Source organism: Rhodnius prolixus, unplaced genomic scaffold (genome assembly GCF_049639745.1).
Source record: "Rhodnius prolixus isolate KJV_2025 unplaced genomic scaffold, Rpr scaffold_1, whole genome shotgun sequence".
In the NCBI taxonomy this organism is placed as follows: Eukaryota; Metazoa; Arthropoda; class Insecta; order Hemiptera; family Reduviidae; genus Rhodnius; species Rhodnius prolixus.
The window spans coordinates 14,369,337-14,390,038 of record NW_027411581.1 but is presented as its reverse complement, the minus strand read 5'-3'; the positions used below and the strand labels follow the sequence as shown (position 1 = coordinate 14,390,038).

General features: G+C 31.5%; 2 protein-coding genes across 8 annotated transcripts; both read left to right on the top strand.

The window, feature by feature from the left end:
• The first annotated feature begins 383 nt into the window (after nt 1-383).
• Nucleotides 384-6,866, top strand: LOC141455445 (leucine-rich repeat protein 1-like). Of its 4 annotated transcripts, none has more exons than XM_074130531.1 (7): nt 384-1,677; nt 1,749-1,990; nt 2,076-2,378; nt 3,543-3,779; nt 4,912-4,988; nt 5,204-5,431; nt 6,498-6,866. In XM_074130531.1, exons 2-7 carry the CDS (start codon nt 1,823-1,825, stop codon nt 6,730-6,732), a joined length of 1,248 nt encoding a protein of 415 aa, XP_073986632.1. In that variant the 5' UTR covers nt 384-1,677; nt 1,749-1,822; the 3' UTR covers nt 6,733-6,866. The 4 variants fall into 4 exon arrangements, with proteins under 4 accessions (XP_073986632.1, XP_073986622.1, XP_073986649.1 ...); XM_074130521.1 differs by having other exon boundaries at nt 4,876-4,988; XM_074130548.1 differs by lacking the exon at nt 3,543-3,779 and having other exon boundaries at nt 4,876-4,988.
• A 1,621-nt stretch (nt 6,867-8,487) lies between these two features.
• On the top strand, nt 8,488-20,688 carry Scm (Polycomb protein Scm). Of its 4 annotated transcripts, XM_074130387.1 has the most exons (15): nt 8,501-8,818; nt 9,322-9,464; nt 9,544-9,624; nt 9,701-9,843; nt 10,572-10,725; nt 10,814-11,124; nt 12,185-12,419; nt 15,914-16,099; nt 16,258-16,404; nt 16,804-16,923; nt 17,442-17,642; nt 17,982-18,146; nt 18,224-18,397; nt 19,185-19,336; nt 19,426-20,688. In XM_074130387.1, exons 3-15 carry the CDS (start codon nt 9,597-9,599, stop codon nt 19,558-19,560), a joined length of 2,151 nt encoding a protein of 716 aa, XP_073986488.1. In that variant the 5' UTR covers nt 8,501-8,818; nt 9,322-9,464; nt 9,544-9,596; the 3' UTR covers nt 19,561-20,688. The 4 variants fall into 4 exon arrangements, with proteins under 4 accessions (XP_073986502.1, XP_073986488.1, XP_073986478.1 ...); XM_074130401.1 differs by lacking the exon at nt 9,322-9,464 and having other exon boundaries at nt 8,488-8,571; XM_074130377.1 differs by lacking the exon at nt 9,322-9,464.
• Nucleotides 20,689-20,702: the final 14 nt, after the last annotated feature.

Below are 20,702 nucleotides of genomic sequence, written 5' to 3'. Positions count from 1 at the left end.
AAAGAAAAATACTTATTAATAAATGGTGTCTTCAAATGGTTCTGAAAGAGCATCTTGACACCATTCAGCTGATTATAAAAATAGAGGGGTCCTCTACATCATTCTTCTCCAAGCACTTACAGTTTTTAGGATAGAGCAAGTTGATCTAAGTATACGTTAAAGGCCGCCGACAGGTCAATGAAAAATGCGCATCTTTTGCCTACTTACAAGTAATTTAAGTTTAATTAAAGACATTAGATACAAAAATTGTAAGTTTAATTACATTTCTTGGAAACCGCCTGAACTCGCAGATAACTCAATGATTAACAGCCTAGCTAGATAATCTACTCAGAATTTCCGTAAAAATGTTTAGCTGTGATTAAATTAAATGTCTTTACAGTACGCGTATCCCAAAAATACCTTTGAGAAAAATGCATTAAAGCTATTCAAGCCTCCTTGAAACTTTGCCGCTGTAGCATTCGTTACATGGTTGCGTTTTGCGCATAACTATGATGAATAAAAACCCATGAAGATAATAAAAAAAGGTACATTCGTGGTTTTTCCTAAAGTCGTTTTCGTATCAGTGATATTGAGTTTGTTCTAATGGTCGCCCATTTTGAATCACCTTAGCCTTCATGTTGTCTCAGTATCACACATTTTAACTATGTTAAAATTTGCTTACTCTAAATTCATCTACAAGTAGATATATCTACAAACTACATCCTACAAAGAAATACTATCACCTAAAGTTCCAAAGGATGTAAATCGCAGTGGAATTTGCCTTGAAAACCTTTCATTAAAAGCCTTTAGAACTAAGGATATTATATGTGTAGCTATCTAAGGAGATATACATATGTAGCTATCTAAAAACAATCCTGCAACATGACTATTTGAAAAATGCAACCCACAAATAAATAGGTATATTTTATTCGTTATAGTCCACAATTAAATTTCAGAGGTTTGATGTATAATAGTCTATGTATTTTCAGTCCTAAATATGTGTACATGCTAGTTGTAACGCTTCAATTGTATCGTTGTACCGAGCTGATTGTGTGCATTTTATTTTACGAACTTTCTAAAAGTAGTAAATACACAAGGAAACTCTAGTGAACATTAAAAGTACTTTTAGTATATTTACGACTCTATAAGCTCAGCATCATTGTTTTTTACTGTATATAACTTCACATTCATATCATTAAATATTTTACATTATCTGTTTATATTATAAATACAAAAAGATTTTTACCAGTCAATACTTATACAATCATAACGGTACCACCTCGTCGAAGATGTTACTAGAGAAAGTGAGAGCTGTACATTAAAAAATTCATTCAGTAGAAATGAACTTTTAGAAAAATGTATCTTAACAACTAACTGGATTTGTAGGAAACGACTGTATAAGTGTATATTAGCGTAGTTCGACATTAGTAGATGGAAGGAAGTGATATTAGAATACGAGAATCGAGGGATCACATGACGCAAACGTAGAACAGCTGGTAAAAACAATGTGTCAGCTGATAAGTTGATGGATGAAGTTTTTCCCGGTTTCTTGTTCAACTTTGGTTTGTTAAGTTTTAAGGGTGAACTTTGAATAACTTTGACTAAACAGTAATTAGTAGGTAGATAGGTAGTTAATAGGTACTTCAAGCAGGCAAATTGATATATTTTCTCATAATACGATGACATTTTTTTATTCGGGTAATATTCATTTAATTTTTGTTTAAGGTGTCGAGATTTTATAAATTAATTTTAAGTTTATTATTAATTAGTTCTTGAGAGGAACGCTGAAATTTTTCAATATTAAGTATATAGTAATTTTATACGGATATATCAAAACAATACCATGAAACTGACTGGAGATATTCAAGTATATGACAGGTTATTGCCTTCATATAATATTCCTAATAAAAGATCCGAATGGTCCCACCTAAGCATTGGATTTTATGGTGAAAGGGATAAAATATACCTACTTCATCAGACTCAGAGGAATAGTGTCGGAGTTAAATATGAGGTAACTTTATTTTAGAAACAATATTAAAATAATTATATTTTATTTGTAAAGCATTTAATGATTTTCATATTTGTTTGTTTGTTAGATAGAAAAATTAATAGCTGTGTTTACAAAGTACATTTCTCAAGGAAAGATGACACTGAGATTTAATACGCCTTCTCATGATTTAATTATACATTCAAATGAAGATCATCTAAGAAATTTTATTAAGTTTTTGCAAAAAGTTATGAAGGTGAAAGGTACAAACGAGATAAAGACTTTAAAGCTATTAGATTTGTCAAAGGCTCCTTCTAAAGTTGGTCCAAAACCAAAAACCAAGCTTCTTATAAAATGCAAGAAAGATTTGCAAGCTGCAGATTCATTCCCGAGAACGCTAGAAGTTCTTCAGGTAATTTTATAAGTAGCAGTACTAAGTATTTCCATAGATGGTCGAATTCTTTTGGTCTCTTGTGTCCCTTTTAAAATAAACCAACCGTTAGGCTGACAGTCCTGGCAAGGGATCAGCTGTTGTAAAAAATGGAACTATTTGTGTTTACCGTATCCACAAACAAACTGTTGGCTATTTCACTCTTGAAAAACTGCAATGGCTTCGTCTTGCCGTCAGGAACTTTCTCTGCAGTCAAATGTTGAAGGTTTTTTTTCATACTTCTGACAGTTTTTTGATTCAATCAACATTATTTATTTAAATTGGATTGAAGCAATCGATTTTAGAAATACCTCAGCCGACTTTAGGACTACCAGCTTATACCAAAGACAACTTTTTGTTTTTATTTTTAGCAAGTCATTTTACTAGTTACAATTTACATTCAGTTTGCTGTATATTATTTTTCTGAAAGCCACTTGATTAACTTGTACATTCCGCAGACTTCTTACTATTGAAAGATTAAACCGCAGCCAAAAGAGAATTTTGATACTGATCCCTATTCCCGGGCTGTCATTCATCTCTCAGCTTCCTTAAACTCGAACCTAAGACCCTTGATATTCCTTGCATTAAAGCCATTAATAACTTATAAATGTAGGAAGACAGGTTACGTTACAGGATACTTTGGCCATTGTGGAGTTGGCGACAGGCACACCGTTTAGCGAGAGAGTGCCCAAGTAAGTAGCAACCTGAATTACCCATCACTTTAAGAAATAGTAAAGACCGGTAAAAAGGAAATAAGAAAAGATAGGTATCAAGCAAGGGAGTGAGTCGAAAGTGGCAACCAATAGTAGAATTCCGAGGTCTCTCTCGCTCGGAAAATGCGACTAGCTTTCGGACTTTGTGTGGGCACAATTTTCTACAGAAGCGTCTGAATATGCGATTTGCACTCTTCGTAATTATGGTGAAAAAACAGTGAGTACTTATCTCATTACTCAAACCTTAAGAACGTGGCCCGTCGTACAAGCAACACTTTTCAACACACATCTATTCTTCACTGGGCCTTAAGGTGAAGAATGGCCGAAATGTCAATTATATAAGGCGTTAACAACAAGAATCTTTGTCTCAAAAATTTTTAATTTTATTTTTACCCCGTTTTTCTCATTAATTTTTTTTTCTTGTACTTTCTAGATGAATAATACAGGCTTAACTCGGCTAGATGGGAAAATCTTTAGGCTGCAAAAATTAAAAGTATTAAATTTGGAAAATAATTGCCTAGAAACCATTCCTGATCAGATCTCTTTATTGCCTTGCCTTAGAGAATTGCATTTAGCTGGAAATTTCTTTGGACGTTCTTCGCTTAAGTTTTGGCTGTTCGTTGACAATCTTCAAGCAGAACTAGTGTATTTAGATCTTAGTAGAAATGAAGTAAGTTCAGTTTTTAATAAGTGACCATAAAAAATATAGCTGATTTCTTATGTTGTGGGTGGGGGACAATGGTGTGTGAAAGGTAACCCGAGTATTTGAAGCAGGAGTGCATATGTTATTCAATTTTTACCATTACCTCTCCCAATTATATAGTTCAATATTTTCCCTAAAACTTTCCGGTAAAGTTTGTGTGGTTTTCCTGAACATCGGCCTTGCTTCTCAGATCTTAGTTTCGAAGTTCATCAGGTGTCTGATATTTTCTCGGTATACTTCCTCCTTGGCTCAATCTCTTGAGAAATCGCATGGAACGTTGTCCCAACGCCAGCATCATCAGCCTAACCTACATCATCAGAGGTTTATCGAGTATGAATTTCCCAAATATAAAATGCAGTATAAACTGTGTGTAGAAATATTTATAATTTACAAACATTTACAAGTGACATGTACAAACAATTTCAGACCATTTCTCTTACTTTCTATGCACCAACTTCTATTAAATTTAGTTTCATTTCTCTTCTCTATGACCGCATTTTCGCATTTTTTATTGAATCATCGCAGTAATAACACATACTGAGAACTAAGTGAATGCAACAATTAAAAAAGTTTACTGGGACGATGTTATCCATCTCTAGCATATTAGAGGGCAAATTATCCTTTAACGCTGGGATCCTCAAGCGTTTAAGTTAAGGGCCACAATGATTCTTCTACTAAATCTCAAAGACCGACACCTAGCTAGCTCATCATATCAGTGTACTCTTGAGTTTTACATTACGAGCAAATTTTCGTATTGGAGCTAGCCGGCGAGTGAGATTTCCATGGGCTTCCAAAATTTCGATTACGAACAAGTGTCAAGGACATTTCGTTACGGCGAAGATTCATTGTGTTTCTTAATTAGTCGTTAGATAAAAACATTTGATTATTATTTTGTATAATTTACTTACAATTAAATCAAAATAAACAAAAGCATGCCAGATTGATTGTGCTCGCGGGCTGTAGTTTGAAGACCCCCTGATTTAACATATTGATAGAGAATATATATTTAAGTTTATAAAAGAGATAAAAAATTAAAATTTTAATTATTTTTATGTTTATTCAGCTGAAAACTTTGCCTAGTGATATTTACAAATTACAGAAATTGAAGTATTTATACCTAGATGATAATTTTCTGCAAAGATTGCCCAGTTCATTCGGTCGTCTACCTGCTTTAAAGTAAGTAATTTTTTCACTTTTTTATTTTCATATTTATTTATTTTTCCATACACTATTTCCAATGAATATTTAATTATAAAATCTAAGCTTCTTCCCATGAATTTTGTGCATAATTAAAGTTTCATATTATTCCTTTACAAAATTATACCTTTCGCAGTTTTTACATTCGATAATATTGTCAAAGATAAATATTAATATGTAATAATTAATTTCAGGGAATTAAAATTATGTAATAACAGTTTAACTGCTTTGCCAGCAAGTTTTCGGTTCTTATTTTTAGATATTCTTGATGTAAGTCGTAATCCTGTTGGTCTAAAAGATCCCTGTCGAAGCATAAATTTGATTGGTGAAGCAGTAGATCGTTGTCATTCAGTTAAGAATGAGACCGAAGCTTCATCTTTCTGTCTTTTAGATTTGTCAGCAAAAGAAGTACTCAAAAATAGGTTAGCATTAAAAATTATTTAATTTATTAAGGAATTATATAAAGTAAGTTAATCTTGTGAATTATATAACTATGTTAATCCCATTAATGAAATATTTTCACAAAAAAACTTGAGAAATTTATCTGCTATATTAGTCACGTACATAAAACCACTTTTTCCCATCCTGTCAAATAAATATAATTTATAATTATATAAATTTACAAGAGTATCGTAAATAGGATTAATACTTTTTAAATGTGTTTAAAAAATATCTTAAACTAATATAAACCACAAATATTTCGTTGAAGCATCACTTTATGTGATGTGTTTATTAACTATCCAGAATTTTGACTATGTCTTAAACCTTAGACATAAATTATTCACTCTTATTTGTTTGATAGTAGTTTAAACTTAATCTGTATTACTTAAAAAATGAGTACTGTAAATGAGGGTTGTTTTTTTTTCTGTTTAGAAGCAACAGGTAATGTGAAATATTACATTTGAGAGTCTAAAATAATTTAATTTTTGCTGCGCGATGTTAGAATTTAAAACTTTTGTTTTTGTTTTAGTAAGTCATAGAGGAAAAAATAAATTGAAAGTTTACTTTTAATTTAAGAAATAAAATAATAGTCACGTTACATAAAACAAGTTTCTATTCAATTAAGAATACACTTTCAAATTATTGAAAATTTGCTTTAAAGATATGAGGTGAAAGAGTATTTAATTTGTAGTTAGATCCGCAGAGCAGGATAATATCTTTGATTTTATTCGTAGCACGCACGTTATTAATTAATCAGTTCGGTTTCGTTAAAGTCAAATCTCTACACTACCGGAACCGGTCTGAGATACAATAAACATGCATGCTATTGCGGATAAAAACAAATACAAAAGAGAATTTTTATTAATATCTTAAATATTTACAATTGTATGCCAGTACCGAACATGTTAATAGAGTTTATAGATTTATTGAGAAAGGAACTATTCCAGTAATATTTTTGTAACGATCTACATTGATTTAAAAGCATACATAAGATTTATTCATAACATGTTGCTGTTATTTCCAATTTTTTTTTTTTTTTTTTTGTAGATTAAATTACGATAGAAGAAGTTTACCATTAGAGTTAATAACTTATTTGGACAGTGCTTGCTATTGTGTTTGTGGTAATGCTACATTTCCTTCCAACCCTGAAGAAGTTATTAAATTTAATTTTAAAAGAAATTGTATTCAAATAACTTACGGTTTTGACGAAAACAGTTTACCTATCGAAGTGCGTTTTTGTTCAACCGGCTGTCGATCAAATTATTACAAAAGGAATATTTAAAGTTGTAATAGTGAGTACCTTGCGTATAAATTGTAAATATTGAATTTGCTGTTTTAATGAATTGTGAGTACCTGTTAATAACAGCATTTGGTAACTTAGGAGAATGTAATATTTAAAATATTTTTTTTTTTAAACTTTTGTTTTTATTTAAAATCTTAAACAAAATTTACCTCTTCCGCCGTGCACCGTCATTCTTAAGTCGGAACTGCAGATTAAAAACTACTAATATTTTTAAAATGTGGTTAGATCCGCAGTGCTGGATGTCGCTGATTTTATCCTTCGTAATACGCAAGTTTTTTATATTCCAGAGAGTTTTCAGATTATCATTCGTCATAAGAAGTTTCTTAATCAAATTTTCTACACGAAACTGATTAATCAATCTCAATCAATGATGGATGAAAATCGGGCAGGAATATAAAATACGACTGAAAAAGCAGCTCTACTAATTATTGTTATACTTTGTGGCTTCCAATAAACATTTTGTGAGTTTGATGATTACATTATATACTAGGCCAATCAATTGACCCAAAAACTCTTCTAATTTCAATGAATTGTGTGCTTTTCGTTTCTTTTTGTATAACAACCTAAAATTGAATTCCATTTTTTTCATATTTCTATAAAACGTTTTAATATTACTTTTTAATTAGGAAAATCCGATTAAATAAAAAAGTAGGTAGCAATCTGTAAGATTTTAGTTGCAGGAGGATTGAAACTAATTGTGAGCAATGTACGGGTGGGTCCAATGATCTTTTTTTTATGATCGTTTTCCCCTCCGTAATAGGGAGTTCTACTATAATGTAAATAATTGATTAAATTTATTAGAATTATGGGATTTCGTCATAATATATAGCATTTGTTTCTCTTTAGTTTCAAGGCTCTTGGTTTGTTTGAAAATAAATGTGGTACGTGTTTGGGAGGTGTGTTCGTCTACTGTAAAAGATTCATTTATTATATAAAGTAGAAATTGGTCTTCAGACTAAAACAAGAGCGTCATAAATAAATTCCAATCCTGTGATATAATAGAGTTCCTAAAGTACAAATGTGTTTTACTGAGGTTCTTAGGTCACTCCTCTTCGGTGAGAAATTGTATAGTGAACACGAGCCAATACCACAACAAAATGTGGTTCCCAAAAGCGTCATTTTGTTACAGAATTTCACGTTCAGAGTCATCTATGTTTGATAAGTAATAATATGTTTCTGCAAGCACTTTTGTTGCACAATGCTTGGCAAAGAACAGACATTTAAAACTTTTACAAAAAGTGAGTCAGTAAAACTGAACAGAGCCTTCTATAATGATTTTCTCTAAAAATGGCTTTTATAAATTCACTCAATTGGCAGGTGGAAATCGTAATCCTCACACTCGAATGTAAAATAATAATAATAGAATGGGTGAGCTTATAGATTCCTTTTTTTGATTTGCATTTTATATACTTTGTGATATCTGTAATGTAAGTTTGCTACCACCTACGACCAAGTTACCAGATACTTGAATGCTGGGCTCTGCCTGAAAAGGATCTTAAAAAAATTTGGAGTCAAATATCTAGTTCGGTCATTAACAATCATCTTCTCTAAAATACTTTGGATTTATAATATTTTTTAGAATAACTTGCTCAGTTTTCATTTTATTTTTCGTTTGGTAGGCAATCATTCCAACGTATTTATTTTTATTATTATTTTATAAAAGAAGATATAAAAATTTAATTTTTCAGTTTCCTAAAAAGTTTACGATTTATTCCGCTAGTGGGCATTAACCGTCAAAGATATCATTTGGTTCGGTAGTGTTGGCGATTGGCTAAAGAGTGTTCTTCTGTTCTCGTTGGTATGGGCAGTAATTGATAGGTATGAAAGTTATTTAGTATATTTTATGAATGTATAAGATGTAACTCTCAGAGACGTGTTGGATTGTTGTTAAAATTATCGTGGTGGATAAATTCAGTCTGGCAATTTGGTTAGTGTTTACAAGACGGAAATTAGCCATGGAAAAGTGGTGGGTCTGATACATTAAGATGGGTTTAAAGACTTTAAAATTACGCTGTTTATGTGAATGAGTGCTCCGTATACTTTCATTTAATAAGAAGAAGTTAAGGTATTTCATTATTATTGTCAAACTTATTAAATTAGTTTATTTCCAGTTTCAATTCTCTTTTGAGGTTATATTCAGATAATCTTTCTATATTATCTTCATTAATTTATGATAAGATCCCGCAAATTATTTTGTTTTGTTTTTTGTTTATCTAATATCACTAAATTATCAGCGACAATTAAAAAAAAAGTTCTATTTTATACCGAGCATAGTTTACCGCTGAAACCCGTATTGTGTCGTTTTCGAGTTTGTTTCTGAAAAAAGTTTTACATTCTTGTAAGGCGAATATGATTTTTCAAATCTCCACAAAAGTAAACGATTTTCATTTCTCACATAATCTTCCATAAAGTAAGCTCAATTCAAGAAAGAATATGTTGCTTGAATCATGTTTTGTAAATTACCAGTATAATAAGTAAAGTAATTCGTTACAAATCGTCGGCCCATAAAGTGATGAGAAAGTTGTATTTATTTATTTTGTAATGGAGAAAGGTAATGACTTCTGTTAGAATGGTAATTACGTATACAACTCTCCGAACCCTTGTGAAATTTAATATGGACACAAATGTCTCCTCAGTCTGGGGTACAGAAAAGTTGTCTGACTGCTGATGAAAGAGAACCGTTGCTTTAGAAGTATAAAAGTATACCATTTGTACGTACTTCTGAGTTTTTTAAAATAATTTGTTTCATAAAGTTATATCCATTATTCTAATATCTTTATCTTCTTTCAGGTGTTATAATAAATTGACATAAGTTTATTTGTGCTATGGATTTATATTAACTAATGGCTACTAATCAGTCGAAAGGGCGAGGTAATTAAGGAGATTATTATGTTTTGTTATGAATTATGTCTTTATCCACAGTTACGTTTGCTAATATGTAATATAGGGCGCCCTGCAAAAAGTAAACCAAGTTGTACTTGGTGTTCAGAAGCTAAACAATCTTTAAAGTATATTCTTCCCACTCAATACGGCAAGAAAGAATTTTGCTCGGAAACATGTCTTTCTGAATTTCGAAAAGGTTATCATAAGGTACGTATTTCTGGGCATTAAATATTTCAAATAAATACTTTTGTACGATTTGTAAAAAAAGCTAATAGAGATCTTCAAATAGCACTTAAACTTGAATCAACTTATTCAGGTTTGCATTGTTGTAGCTATCGAATGGTGCGATCACCAATTATTCTAACAGAATTTGGAAATACTGGAGTAAACCGTTCAAAAATACTTTCACTTACTGCATTTCTCAAGATGTAATTTGACTATGTTCTTAAACTTTGCATTTTTATTCAAAGTTAATTAGCTCCAATACACAGGTCCGCTATTGTAACAGATTTCAATCGTACAGATGTATAATGTGTATAGTATGAGATAGTTTAAAGAAAATAGTGTGATAACTCGCAAAAAATATACAGAAAAATCGATTTGGTAAAGTGGCACTTCCCCTGGCTGACTCAGTAAATATTCTCTCGCTCCTGGAGCTTATTAGTAATATATTTTAACGAACGGAATCATTTTTCACAATCGGGACCTCTATTTTTAAGTGTTAAGTTCCAATCTCCAATCTAACGTTAATACTTCGTCTAACGAGAAGTAAAAGAAAAATTTGTTGAACCAAGTATTACATTGAAAGGCAATATGAATTATTTATGTCACTTGATCCTGTCTCGACAAATTCTTGTCGGAGCCCCTTTGCTGATTTTTGATTATTTTTAAACTTATTTTTTACGTTAGTCAAATGATATAAATTTACTTTTTAGTGTGCTTGTGCAGAGTGCGATAATGTAATAAGAGGTACTCCAATTCGTCTTGAAAGTACTGAATCCGCTCAAAAAGATTTTTGTTCCAAGGCTTGTTTAGAAATTTACCAAAATAAGATAAAACAAGTAGAACATGTTGTAACTGAATCTTCAGGTAGTATAAAATTAGTTAAGAATTTTTATTTAGCATGTTGTCTCAATGTATTTATTATGTTACATTTACATATATTATTCCTTTTCAGAAGCTCACACTGAGGACAATACGATCAATTGTTCTGAAGATGAGGAAAAGAGTCGTCTTCGCGATGCCGACATCACCATTGAACCAGTACAATCTCCTCTTCACGCTACTCCAGCTTCGCCAACTCCCAGTGCCCCTGCGGTTGCTGCTGTACCGACTTCAACAACTGTTCCTCCCACTACTGCTTCAACGCCAACAACACCGACCACAGGTGTTGCTCCGTTTACTGCTATGCCTTTTCATACTTTCGATTGGGAGTCTTATTTAAAAGAAACAGATAGTATAGCTGCTCCTCAGGAATGTTTTCAGCAGGTATTGTAAAATATTTTTAAGAAATTTTTATTTATAAAAATGATAATTTTAATATTTTTCCACAGGTAATAAAAGTTTAAATGTAGCACAAAAATGTCTTTAAATTTTTTTTTCAATTTTTTCTAATCGCTGATTCTGATTGAAATAAATCCTAATAGATCAGTCTCAAATAATGTTGTTTTGAATGGAATTGTTATTTTTGACCTTTTAATGTTTTTTCCCTTGAGGGTTGAAACTTATTACCAAAATTCTTAATGTGAGATTTTTATATATGGTATATCTGGGTTGGGTGTTAAAGGGAGTGTTAATCCCTAACTCCCAGCTCCCCTCTCTGATTGGGATATCCTTAGAGCCTGCTTCCTTTTGAATGACTTCTGAACATTGGGAGAGCTTTGAGGGAATATGTGTTGGGTCATCAGGAAGTTTCTGACCGCCGGCCCTAACGATTGAAATAGATTCTTTAGGCGTTACTGAAGAGCCTGAGTTGACAGGTGGGAATTCTTTTGGTTTCTTTTAATTTAGAGAAGTATTCGTCAGAGTACGTAGGGAAAGCATTGGAATGGAGGGGTGAGTTGGCACCAAGGAATGTTATCAGTGACTACCGGCTTTCCACTCTCGCTAGAAGTTTCGGAGAGAGTCTGCATATCTACTTTCAATTGAAACTCATACATTAAGAAAGGGTGTATCATATACATATTTGATGATAGGACTAACTATGAAAATAAATAAATAAATAATTCTAGTTGTAATCTTAATGTCTCTCAGAAAAACGTAAGATTTAAACAATCCTTCACTTTTTGTTTTTGTGAGTCAAATTTTACGTTGGGTTAAAAAAGTTGAGATACGTTCAGTTCCTTAAACTCACTATGATCACTACTTTAAATCTCAATTCTTAGTTATTTTATTGGCCACATTAATGGGATGTGTATTAAATTATTTAATTACAGTATGTTCATTTTATAATTATATATGTATAACAGAATCGGATCATTGAGGATTTATTTTAACCAAGACTCTATCATCACAATAACTTACTAATTTTTTGTTTTTCATTATTTAGCATGAAAATCCACCACCTAATGAATTTAAGATAGGCATGAAGGTTGAAGCTTTAGATCCAAGAAATATTACATCTACTTGCATTGCTTCAGTTGTTGGAATAATTGGTCCTAGATTACGCTTAAGACTGGATGGAAGTGATAATAAGAATGATTTCTGGCGGCTAGTCGATTCAAATGAAATCCATCCAATAGGTTATTGTGAAAAGCATGGTGGGATGTTACAACCACCTCTAGGTAAGTTAGACGTTTGCAGATCTAACGTAAATATTCTAGAATAAGTTGGAATTCTTAAAATAAAAATCTGTATAATACTAAAAGTAGCTTATTTTTTTTGAAAAGAAAACTGTTTTTACCTAATTTCTTATATTCATAGTGATGTTTTAATTTTGGCTTACACTTAAATCTATATTATTTTTTGGCATCTTAGGATTCCAAATTACAAAGGCATGGAAAGCTATATGTCAATTTCGAAACATTCGAATTAATAATCTTCAGTAGTCAAGCACTAGTTATTGTTGAGAATGCTCATGACTTATACTATACAAGTTAATATGTTCTAAATGAGCGGAATTCTGATTCGTGTTTATTAGATTCGAAGTTACCATCCATATTTGGCATCTTAGGATTCCAAATTACAAAGGCATGGAAAGCTATATGTCAATTTCGAAACATTCGAATTAATAATCTTCAGTAGTCAAGCACTAGTTATTGTTGAGAATGCTCATGACTTATACTATACAAGTTAATATGTTCTAAATGAGCGGAATTCTGATTCGTGTTTATTAAAACTGTCCGGTAGGACAGTTGTATAAGGGTTGACCATCAAAAACTGCACGAAAAAGTGTAACGTTGAAAAACACCCAACTTTGACAATTTTTTTCTATTTTTCTATAAAAGATAAAATTCCCAAATTTTCTTTATAATATAGGGCAAATCCTCCTTTATAACTGTAATTTTTTTGCAACCACCCAGATCTAATAGGTTTCGAGAAAAAAGTTGCCGAAAATGAGCAAAAACGGCTTTTTCAAAAAATGTTCTTGTTCTTGTTCTTCTTCTTGTTGTTGTTGTTGTTGTTGTTGTTGTTGTTCTTGTTACCTTTTTTGTAAACAACGTAGCGCCTAAACGCGTGAACCGATTTTCATGAATGAGGTGTCATTCGATTCGGAATTTTATGTAGATGTGCCTTTTGGGGGTCTCGGCCCTGCACATCGAATGGGAGAGGAGTTAGCCCCCTTTATGTAAGGCCCCCTCCAAAATTATTATTACTAATTACTCTGTAAATCTTGGCCCGATTTTGATAAAATTTGGTAGGATGATAGGGTTAGGGCTCCCCTACCTAACAATAAAGCGACGATCTGCTCTTACACTTGTTAAGGGGAAGTATAGCAATCGTTTCAAATTATCGACACGTGAACCGATTTTCATGAATGAAGTGTCATTCGAATCGAAATTTTGTACTGATTTGTACTTTAAAAGTCTCGACGCTATGCCTCATAAGGAGGGGAGTTCGCCCCACCCAAATAAGGCCCTTTCTAAAACTATTATTACCAATATTTCTACAAAGCTTAGTCCGATTTTGATAAAATTTAGCTCAAATAAGTGGTTAAAGCTCCTCTACGTGGCTGTGAAGTGCCATCATGCTCTTACACCTACTAAGAGGAAGTACTGCAATCGTTAAAATTATCAATGAGTGAACCGATTTACATCAATGAATTGTCGTTCGATTCAAAATCTTTGCCTTTTAGGGAGAAGTACTGTAATCGCAGTTTATTTTTCTTGCTCCTCTTAAAAGGAAGTACTGAAATCGCAGTTTAATTTTGCTATTTACGTACAAATACCTTCCTATTTTATTCAAAACGCTTTCTCAAAAAAATGGTTATTGAGGATGGTTTGGGGACCGCAACTATAATCATTCTTTAAAAAGATCTCTCCAGTGGTAGTTACGGTTCCGATTTAACACCTTATCAGGTTATAATGATAGAATAGCTTATTCCAAATTTTAAAAAATCTGTAAAGCAGACGTAACTTTGCAAATAGACAAAAAGGAAAATCTATCCAAAAGGTACAAAAATCTCCTTAACAAAAACTTACAGTTTTAAAAGTTAAGTATAAGGGTTGATTAAACGCCAAAAGGTACACAAATCAGCAGTTCCCAACATTTTATTAATACTTCATTGATATAATTTAAGTAATTTTACTGCATTAACTTTTCCTTCACATTTTTTAGAATTTATTAGATGTCACAGACCCTTATGCTGGCCAGTTCATTCATAATATTTTTTTATTATAATTATGATAAAATGAGTGATGAATTATTCTGAGTAGTCACATATACATGCATGTTAAAGTAGAAAAAAACAAAGTTAGAGTCGGCCACTTTTTAAATTTCAATCACGGAGGATTCAAAACAATATTTCAGTCTTAAATTCGTCTTACCGAAATATTCGTGAGCACAAATAACATACATTTAATAACAAGTAGATTATTCAACAATATTTACTCATTTCTCAATTGTAATTTAATTTAGTCCCCCTAATTTTACTTATGGTAAAATACTGGAATAATTAGCTGTCCTAAAAATATGCATATCTTTATTTTCTTTATTTTATATTACATATATATAACATTGTGGGAAGAACACCTAGATTGAGAATGTAATTGAAGAAAACTATATTATTTGCGATAAAGCCAGATTATTTATTACTTATTATTACAAACGTTTGACTACAACATAAAATAACAATTACTTTAATCGAAGAATGAACTTAAACCAATGATTTTTATTTAAAAATAAAAATAAATGCATAAAATCATTGATGTAAAAAAAGTTTATGAATTTTTTAGCCTCTTATTTTTTTAATATTTTTTATAACGTTTTCTTTTTCACCTGTGATTAATAGTTTGATTATTATAGATAAATAGATATTACAGTCAATCTAAGTTAAATGGTGTGCTACTTGAGTAAATATTTTGTAGACGAAAATGGCCAGCATAAGGGTCTGTGACATCTAATAAATTCTAAAAAATGTGAAGGAAAAGTTAATGCAGTAAAATTACTTAAATTATATCAATGAAGTATTAATAAAATGTTGGGAACTGCTGATTTGTGTACCTTTTGGCGTTTAATCAACCCTTATACTTAACTTTTAAAACTGTAAGTTTTTGTTAAGGAGTTAGATTCGAAGTTACCATCCATATAATCTGAAAAGTAGTATCAAAGCAATATATTATATTGAACATATGAACAGTTCGAATTACTTCCTCTTAGAGAAAGATTAATTCAAATTAAAGCGCGCTAGTCTGACTCTTGGTTTCGGTTCCAATTCAGGCATCTTTAAAATTTCTCTTCGTTAGAGTCACCTTCTGGTGATATTCTGTGGGATAACACGAGTGAAAATAGAGACCACTCAGGATTTTCTTCAAAGTTACAGTTCTTTTTTTGTTATTGGCGCACTGCACTGTCGGCCTCCGGACAGTGTTCTCTCGTTACAGACAGCATTGTCCATCACCGGACAGGGAGCTGTAAGAAGCTCAAAGGAATAGAAAATCTAAGGGTGAGCAGCTGGATTCGAACCCGGGGCTTCTGCGTGGGAATCCAATACGCTAACCGCATAGCCAATCCCTTCTCTTTTAGTTATTAATATTAATTTTTATAGTTTTTGTAAATTTTCATCTGTTTTTTCAGCAGTGTTGTAGAAATAAAATTTATGTGTAAATTTATTCATTAGGATTCCGTATGAATGCATCGTCTTGGCCAATATTTTTGATGAAAACCCTCAATGGAGCTGAAATGGCGCCAACAAAAGTTTTTCAAAAAGAACCCAAATCACCGAAGTGCAATAAATTTAAAGTTGGCATGAAACTTGAAGCAGTCGATCGAAAGAACCCACAACTGATATGTATTGCAACTGTTGGTAAGTATAGTTTTAAGTAATAGTTATTAATAATATCTAATATTAATGTAATAAATTCTGTTTTAAAGATTTAGTTTACAACTAATCAGGTAGTTTTCAAAACTGCTCATGTACTACGTCGTCAAAAAGAATTATTAAAGTTATTATTTTATGTATAGGTGCAGTTAAAGGAGATAACATATACATCACATTTGACGGCTGGAGAGGTGCATTTGATTACTGGTGTAAATATGATTCAAGAGATATCTTTCCCGTAGGTTGGTGTGCAAAAAGTGGTCATCCACTTCAACCTCCTGGACAAAAAGGTACTTTTTTGTACATGTGACAGATGTTTGCCATATTTTGTTTTTTTGTGCATTTGACTAGTGAGATAATAAAAAATTACTTTTGCTATTCAATTTCCCGCTCAGATAATTTATTCTATGATAGTATATACCTCTATATTTTGTAAGAACTTGGTTAGTATTTCTTTAGTGCCTCTGGAAAGATGATAATTCTCTAATACAGCTAGCACTATGAAACAAAAAACAAAATTGGCCTTGAAGGATAAAATCGCATAACATTCATGACTCAAGCAGATGAGGAAGAATAGACCTAAAAATTAAGAAATGTTTGTTGCTTAGAGCCACAATTCAAAGTTCTGCTGTCGTGTAGAGCATGTGGGTTGGCAAAAATAATTATATCGGCTCTTTTTTATTCAACAGGAATAACAGGACCTAGCAGATTCAAGCCAAGGATTTGTAGCATACCACCGCCCGTATCCCTTGATTCACCTCAAGGAGTTGTGGATGCCGTAACTTCATCCACTAAAACAGCCAATGGTGGTATGTATGAATTTTCGTTAACAGCTTTTAGAGGTGGAGCCAATCTTTGATTTAAATCTCGGAAAAGATGCCTCAGTCTTTTGGTCAGAGCAAATTACAATAAATTAACGATAGGTTGAGTTAATAATGGATCATTAATTCCCGTGTTGTCATTTTTCGAACATCCAGACTGCGCTGTCATGGCTGCTTCCTTCCAATTTAAAACAAATTTGTATAGATAACCCCAGTCAGAAACAAGCGAAAAATTTCAATAATGCTAGTAATGCATTGCAAACAGCCAAGCGACAACTTGGATGATGTCGGCCTCTTGACGGGACATTGCTGACTGAGGTGTCAGTCTTTGTTAATAGATATTGATATAGTATGTACATGGCTGAGATTGTGGTACTTCAACGAAGAAAATCTCCTTTTCATACTTTACTAGCAGTCCCCCCTCCAGCATTTATCTAACTCTTTTTCCAGCAATCAAATATTTTAAGACTCTAGTCAAAGATATTTTTAATATAATTATTTTACAGCTTGCATCTACGTCAATACAACTTGTTGGTGTGGACCATACATTGATCCAAGGAAACTCGCTGAGCTTCCTCACCAGTTCGGACCAGGGCCAATAAATAAAATATATCGCGAGTGTATACAAAATTTGATTGATGCTGCACTAGATCAAAAGCAGATATTTAATATGATCAGGCAAGGAAGCAGCAAATCAATAGTCACAGGTAAGTATGAGTTAAGGGATTAAACGGATAAGATCTAGGATTATGTAATTATTAATCCAGTTTTGGGTTTTCTTAATCGTCAAGATTCAGGTTAACCAGATATTTTGTCTTCCACTTTCGAGTTGCGCTATGTTGAGTATAAAACAAGATATGTATCAGATATTTTGAAAGTGAAATCCAAATCTCTCTAAATAATTTAATGAATCAATAAAATAGATCGATGATACAAGCCCTAGCGTTGTGGGAAATTCGAAATTATAATTCATAATTATTAATATCATTTTTATTTACTACTACTACAATTTGTTCTAAAAGTTGATTTTTTTTTTTTTTTTTCAGGTACTTTTGAAAATAAAACAGTGACATGCAGTTTACCGAATTTATCTAAAGAATCTGAAATGTGGTCAATGTTGAATGTATTGTCTGAGGAAATGCTCGGATGTTCAAACTTCTTTTCACAATCTTCTTTAAATACTTGTGAAAAATGTTCTAATAGAAAGAAAGGTAAGTTTTAATGTTCACTCGGTTAGACAACGTTAATTTGTGTGATATGTGAAACATGTACATGTTCTATGCATTAGAATGTCTGGAAGATAATCAACTAGAACAAGGTTCAGAAACTGAAAGTAAACCTATTTCTCAAGACAAAGTTTCATTGACGAATCCTGCAAGTAATAAGAGGAGATGTTCTGCTGAAAGTTCTTCAGATCATCTGCCTGATACATCTGCAAAACAACCAAGGAAAACTGTGGCAGGTAAGAAGTAATATGCATTAGGAATCAAACGCGCATCAGATTTTTTTGGATCTTGTTTTCTTTCTGTGTAATCAGTTTTTCATACTTAAAAAACTTTTAATCAATTTTCTACACTTCATTCAACTTGACATTCAAGTCATTCACACTCTCATACCAAACTGCGACAACTTCTTCCTCACTCTTTACGCATTGCTACCTTGGCAAGCCTATAACTATATGAAGACTGAAACTAAGACTATACCAACAAAGATATTTGAAGAACTCAACTCCATTTGAAAGATGCGTAAATCTCTTAATGAACTGGCCCATAGTTAATTTAATTCTTAAGAATTATCTAGCGCTGATCTCTGTATGAAGAACTCAGGAAAAATAAAGAGTCCAAGTGAGTGCTTCTCTGGAGAGTCCTTCTGGGAAACATATAAGAAAAATGGCAGGATGAGTTTGTCCCAATAATTATTATGGAAAAGATCATGGGCTTGTATCTGAGTCGAACTCTTGCTAAAGCAATGTTGAACTCAAAAAGACATTGACTTAGCAAATTCTGTATGAAATCGGTTGAAGATTTCAAATCTACTGCTAATCTTATCTAAAGAAGCTCTGCTTACCCTCGCCTGTAGCCATCTATTTCTTAAAGAGATTTATAGCCCTACAACAACTGGAATAGTTAACACATAATACAAATAATATCCTCTTAAGTTTGCAGAGTTTGAGGGTTATAAAACTAAATAGCTGGCTATTTTTCAGTTTAATGTTATTTAAACATAAAATAATATTAAATTATTATTAGCTGAACTTGAAGCTGCAACATCCACAACATCTAGCGAGTGTTCAACTAAATTATCTTCAGATCCTGCTGAGTGGACTATTGAAGATGTTATTATACATATCTCTGTAGCTGACCCTGTACTTTCTATACATGCAGATTTATTTAGAAGACATGTAAGTGTTATTTCTTAATTAAATTTCAATCTATTACTAATTTTTTTTCTATAGTGACGATATGAAAATTTCATTGAAATTAATTTCAGGAGATCGATGGTAAAGCGTTATTGCTTCTAAATTCGGACATGATGATGAAGTATATGGGATTAAAGCTGGGCCCCGCTTTAAAGATCTGTAATCTGATAAATAAAATTCGAGGCAGGCGACATTCTGTTGCCTGACCAGTGAAGAATTTCTTACATGCTTTGAATTTAAAACTTAACTAAAAAGCAAACAAAAAATAAAGTTCCAGTTACCAGGTAAGCACGATGTGTGCTTAAATATATAAGGCAAATTGTTATTCGTCAGTACGAGCCTATAAATTTTAAAAGCGAGTAATGTATTTTTTCTTACATTTTGTAAATATTGATTACCTTTAAATTATTTTTCATTAGTGCAAAGCAGGTAATTATATAATCTAGTATTATATACATAGATGAAATAGTAATCAGCTTAGTTGAATAGCAGAAAACTAATTTCTTTTTATATTCTTCGTTTATCTTATAATTTGTTTTGTTTTCTTTTCATAATTAACAGAAAATGAAGAATATTTAAAAGTAATATTTACTGACCAAGTTCTTGTATATATAAAAATAAATTATTGATATACATATAACATAATAAAATTTTATGGATAATATGAATGAATATATTTATTGTTCATATAATGTGTTGGAATGTTTCAACTTAAAAAGCAAAAAAAAAAAAAAAATCACTGAAATAGGAAATTTCTCTGAAATAGTGATCAGAGATTCTATTCCATATATTTCAAAATATTTGTTATTTTTTACTATTTATTGTAATGCATTTATTTAAATAAAATAAATAATAAAAGTGGAGTAAGCAATTTTTAAGGTTTTATTTATTGTTTTAGATTTTTTTTTTTTTTAAATTCGTTTTGCTAAGCAATTCATGAAAGACTTTCTATCAGAGTATTCTAAATTTTTAATAAGTTTGATTATAGAAATATCGGAATGATTTATTTTCACTTATTACTTCAGTAAATATTTAATGAAAAAAGGTTTTTTGTTCCATGCTATTTATAAAAAAGCAGTAATATTTTACTGTTTTCTTTTTGTGATATCATTGATCTTGTTTTTAAAGATAATGTTAACATTTCATCCATTTTATTATTTTTTGAGATTCCTTCTATGTTGATTTCCTCAAAAAAATGTTTGGCATTATTGTTTCTTAACAATGTTTTTAATTTGAATGCAGGGCAGTATTTTACCCTGTTTTAATTGGATGCTGTGACAATTAAAAATTTAATTGTATTAAAATAAATAAATCATATCTGTATATAGAAAAAACTGTGTTGAAATTT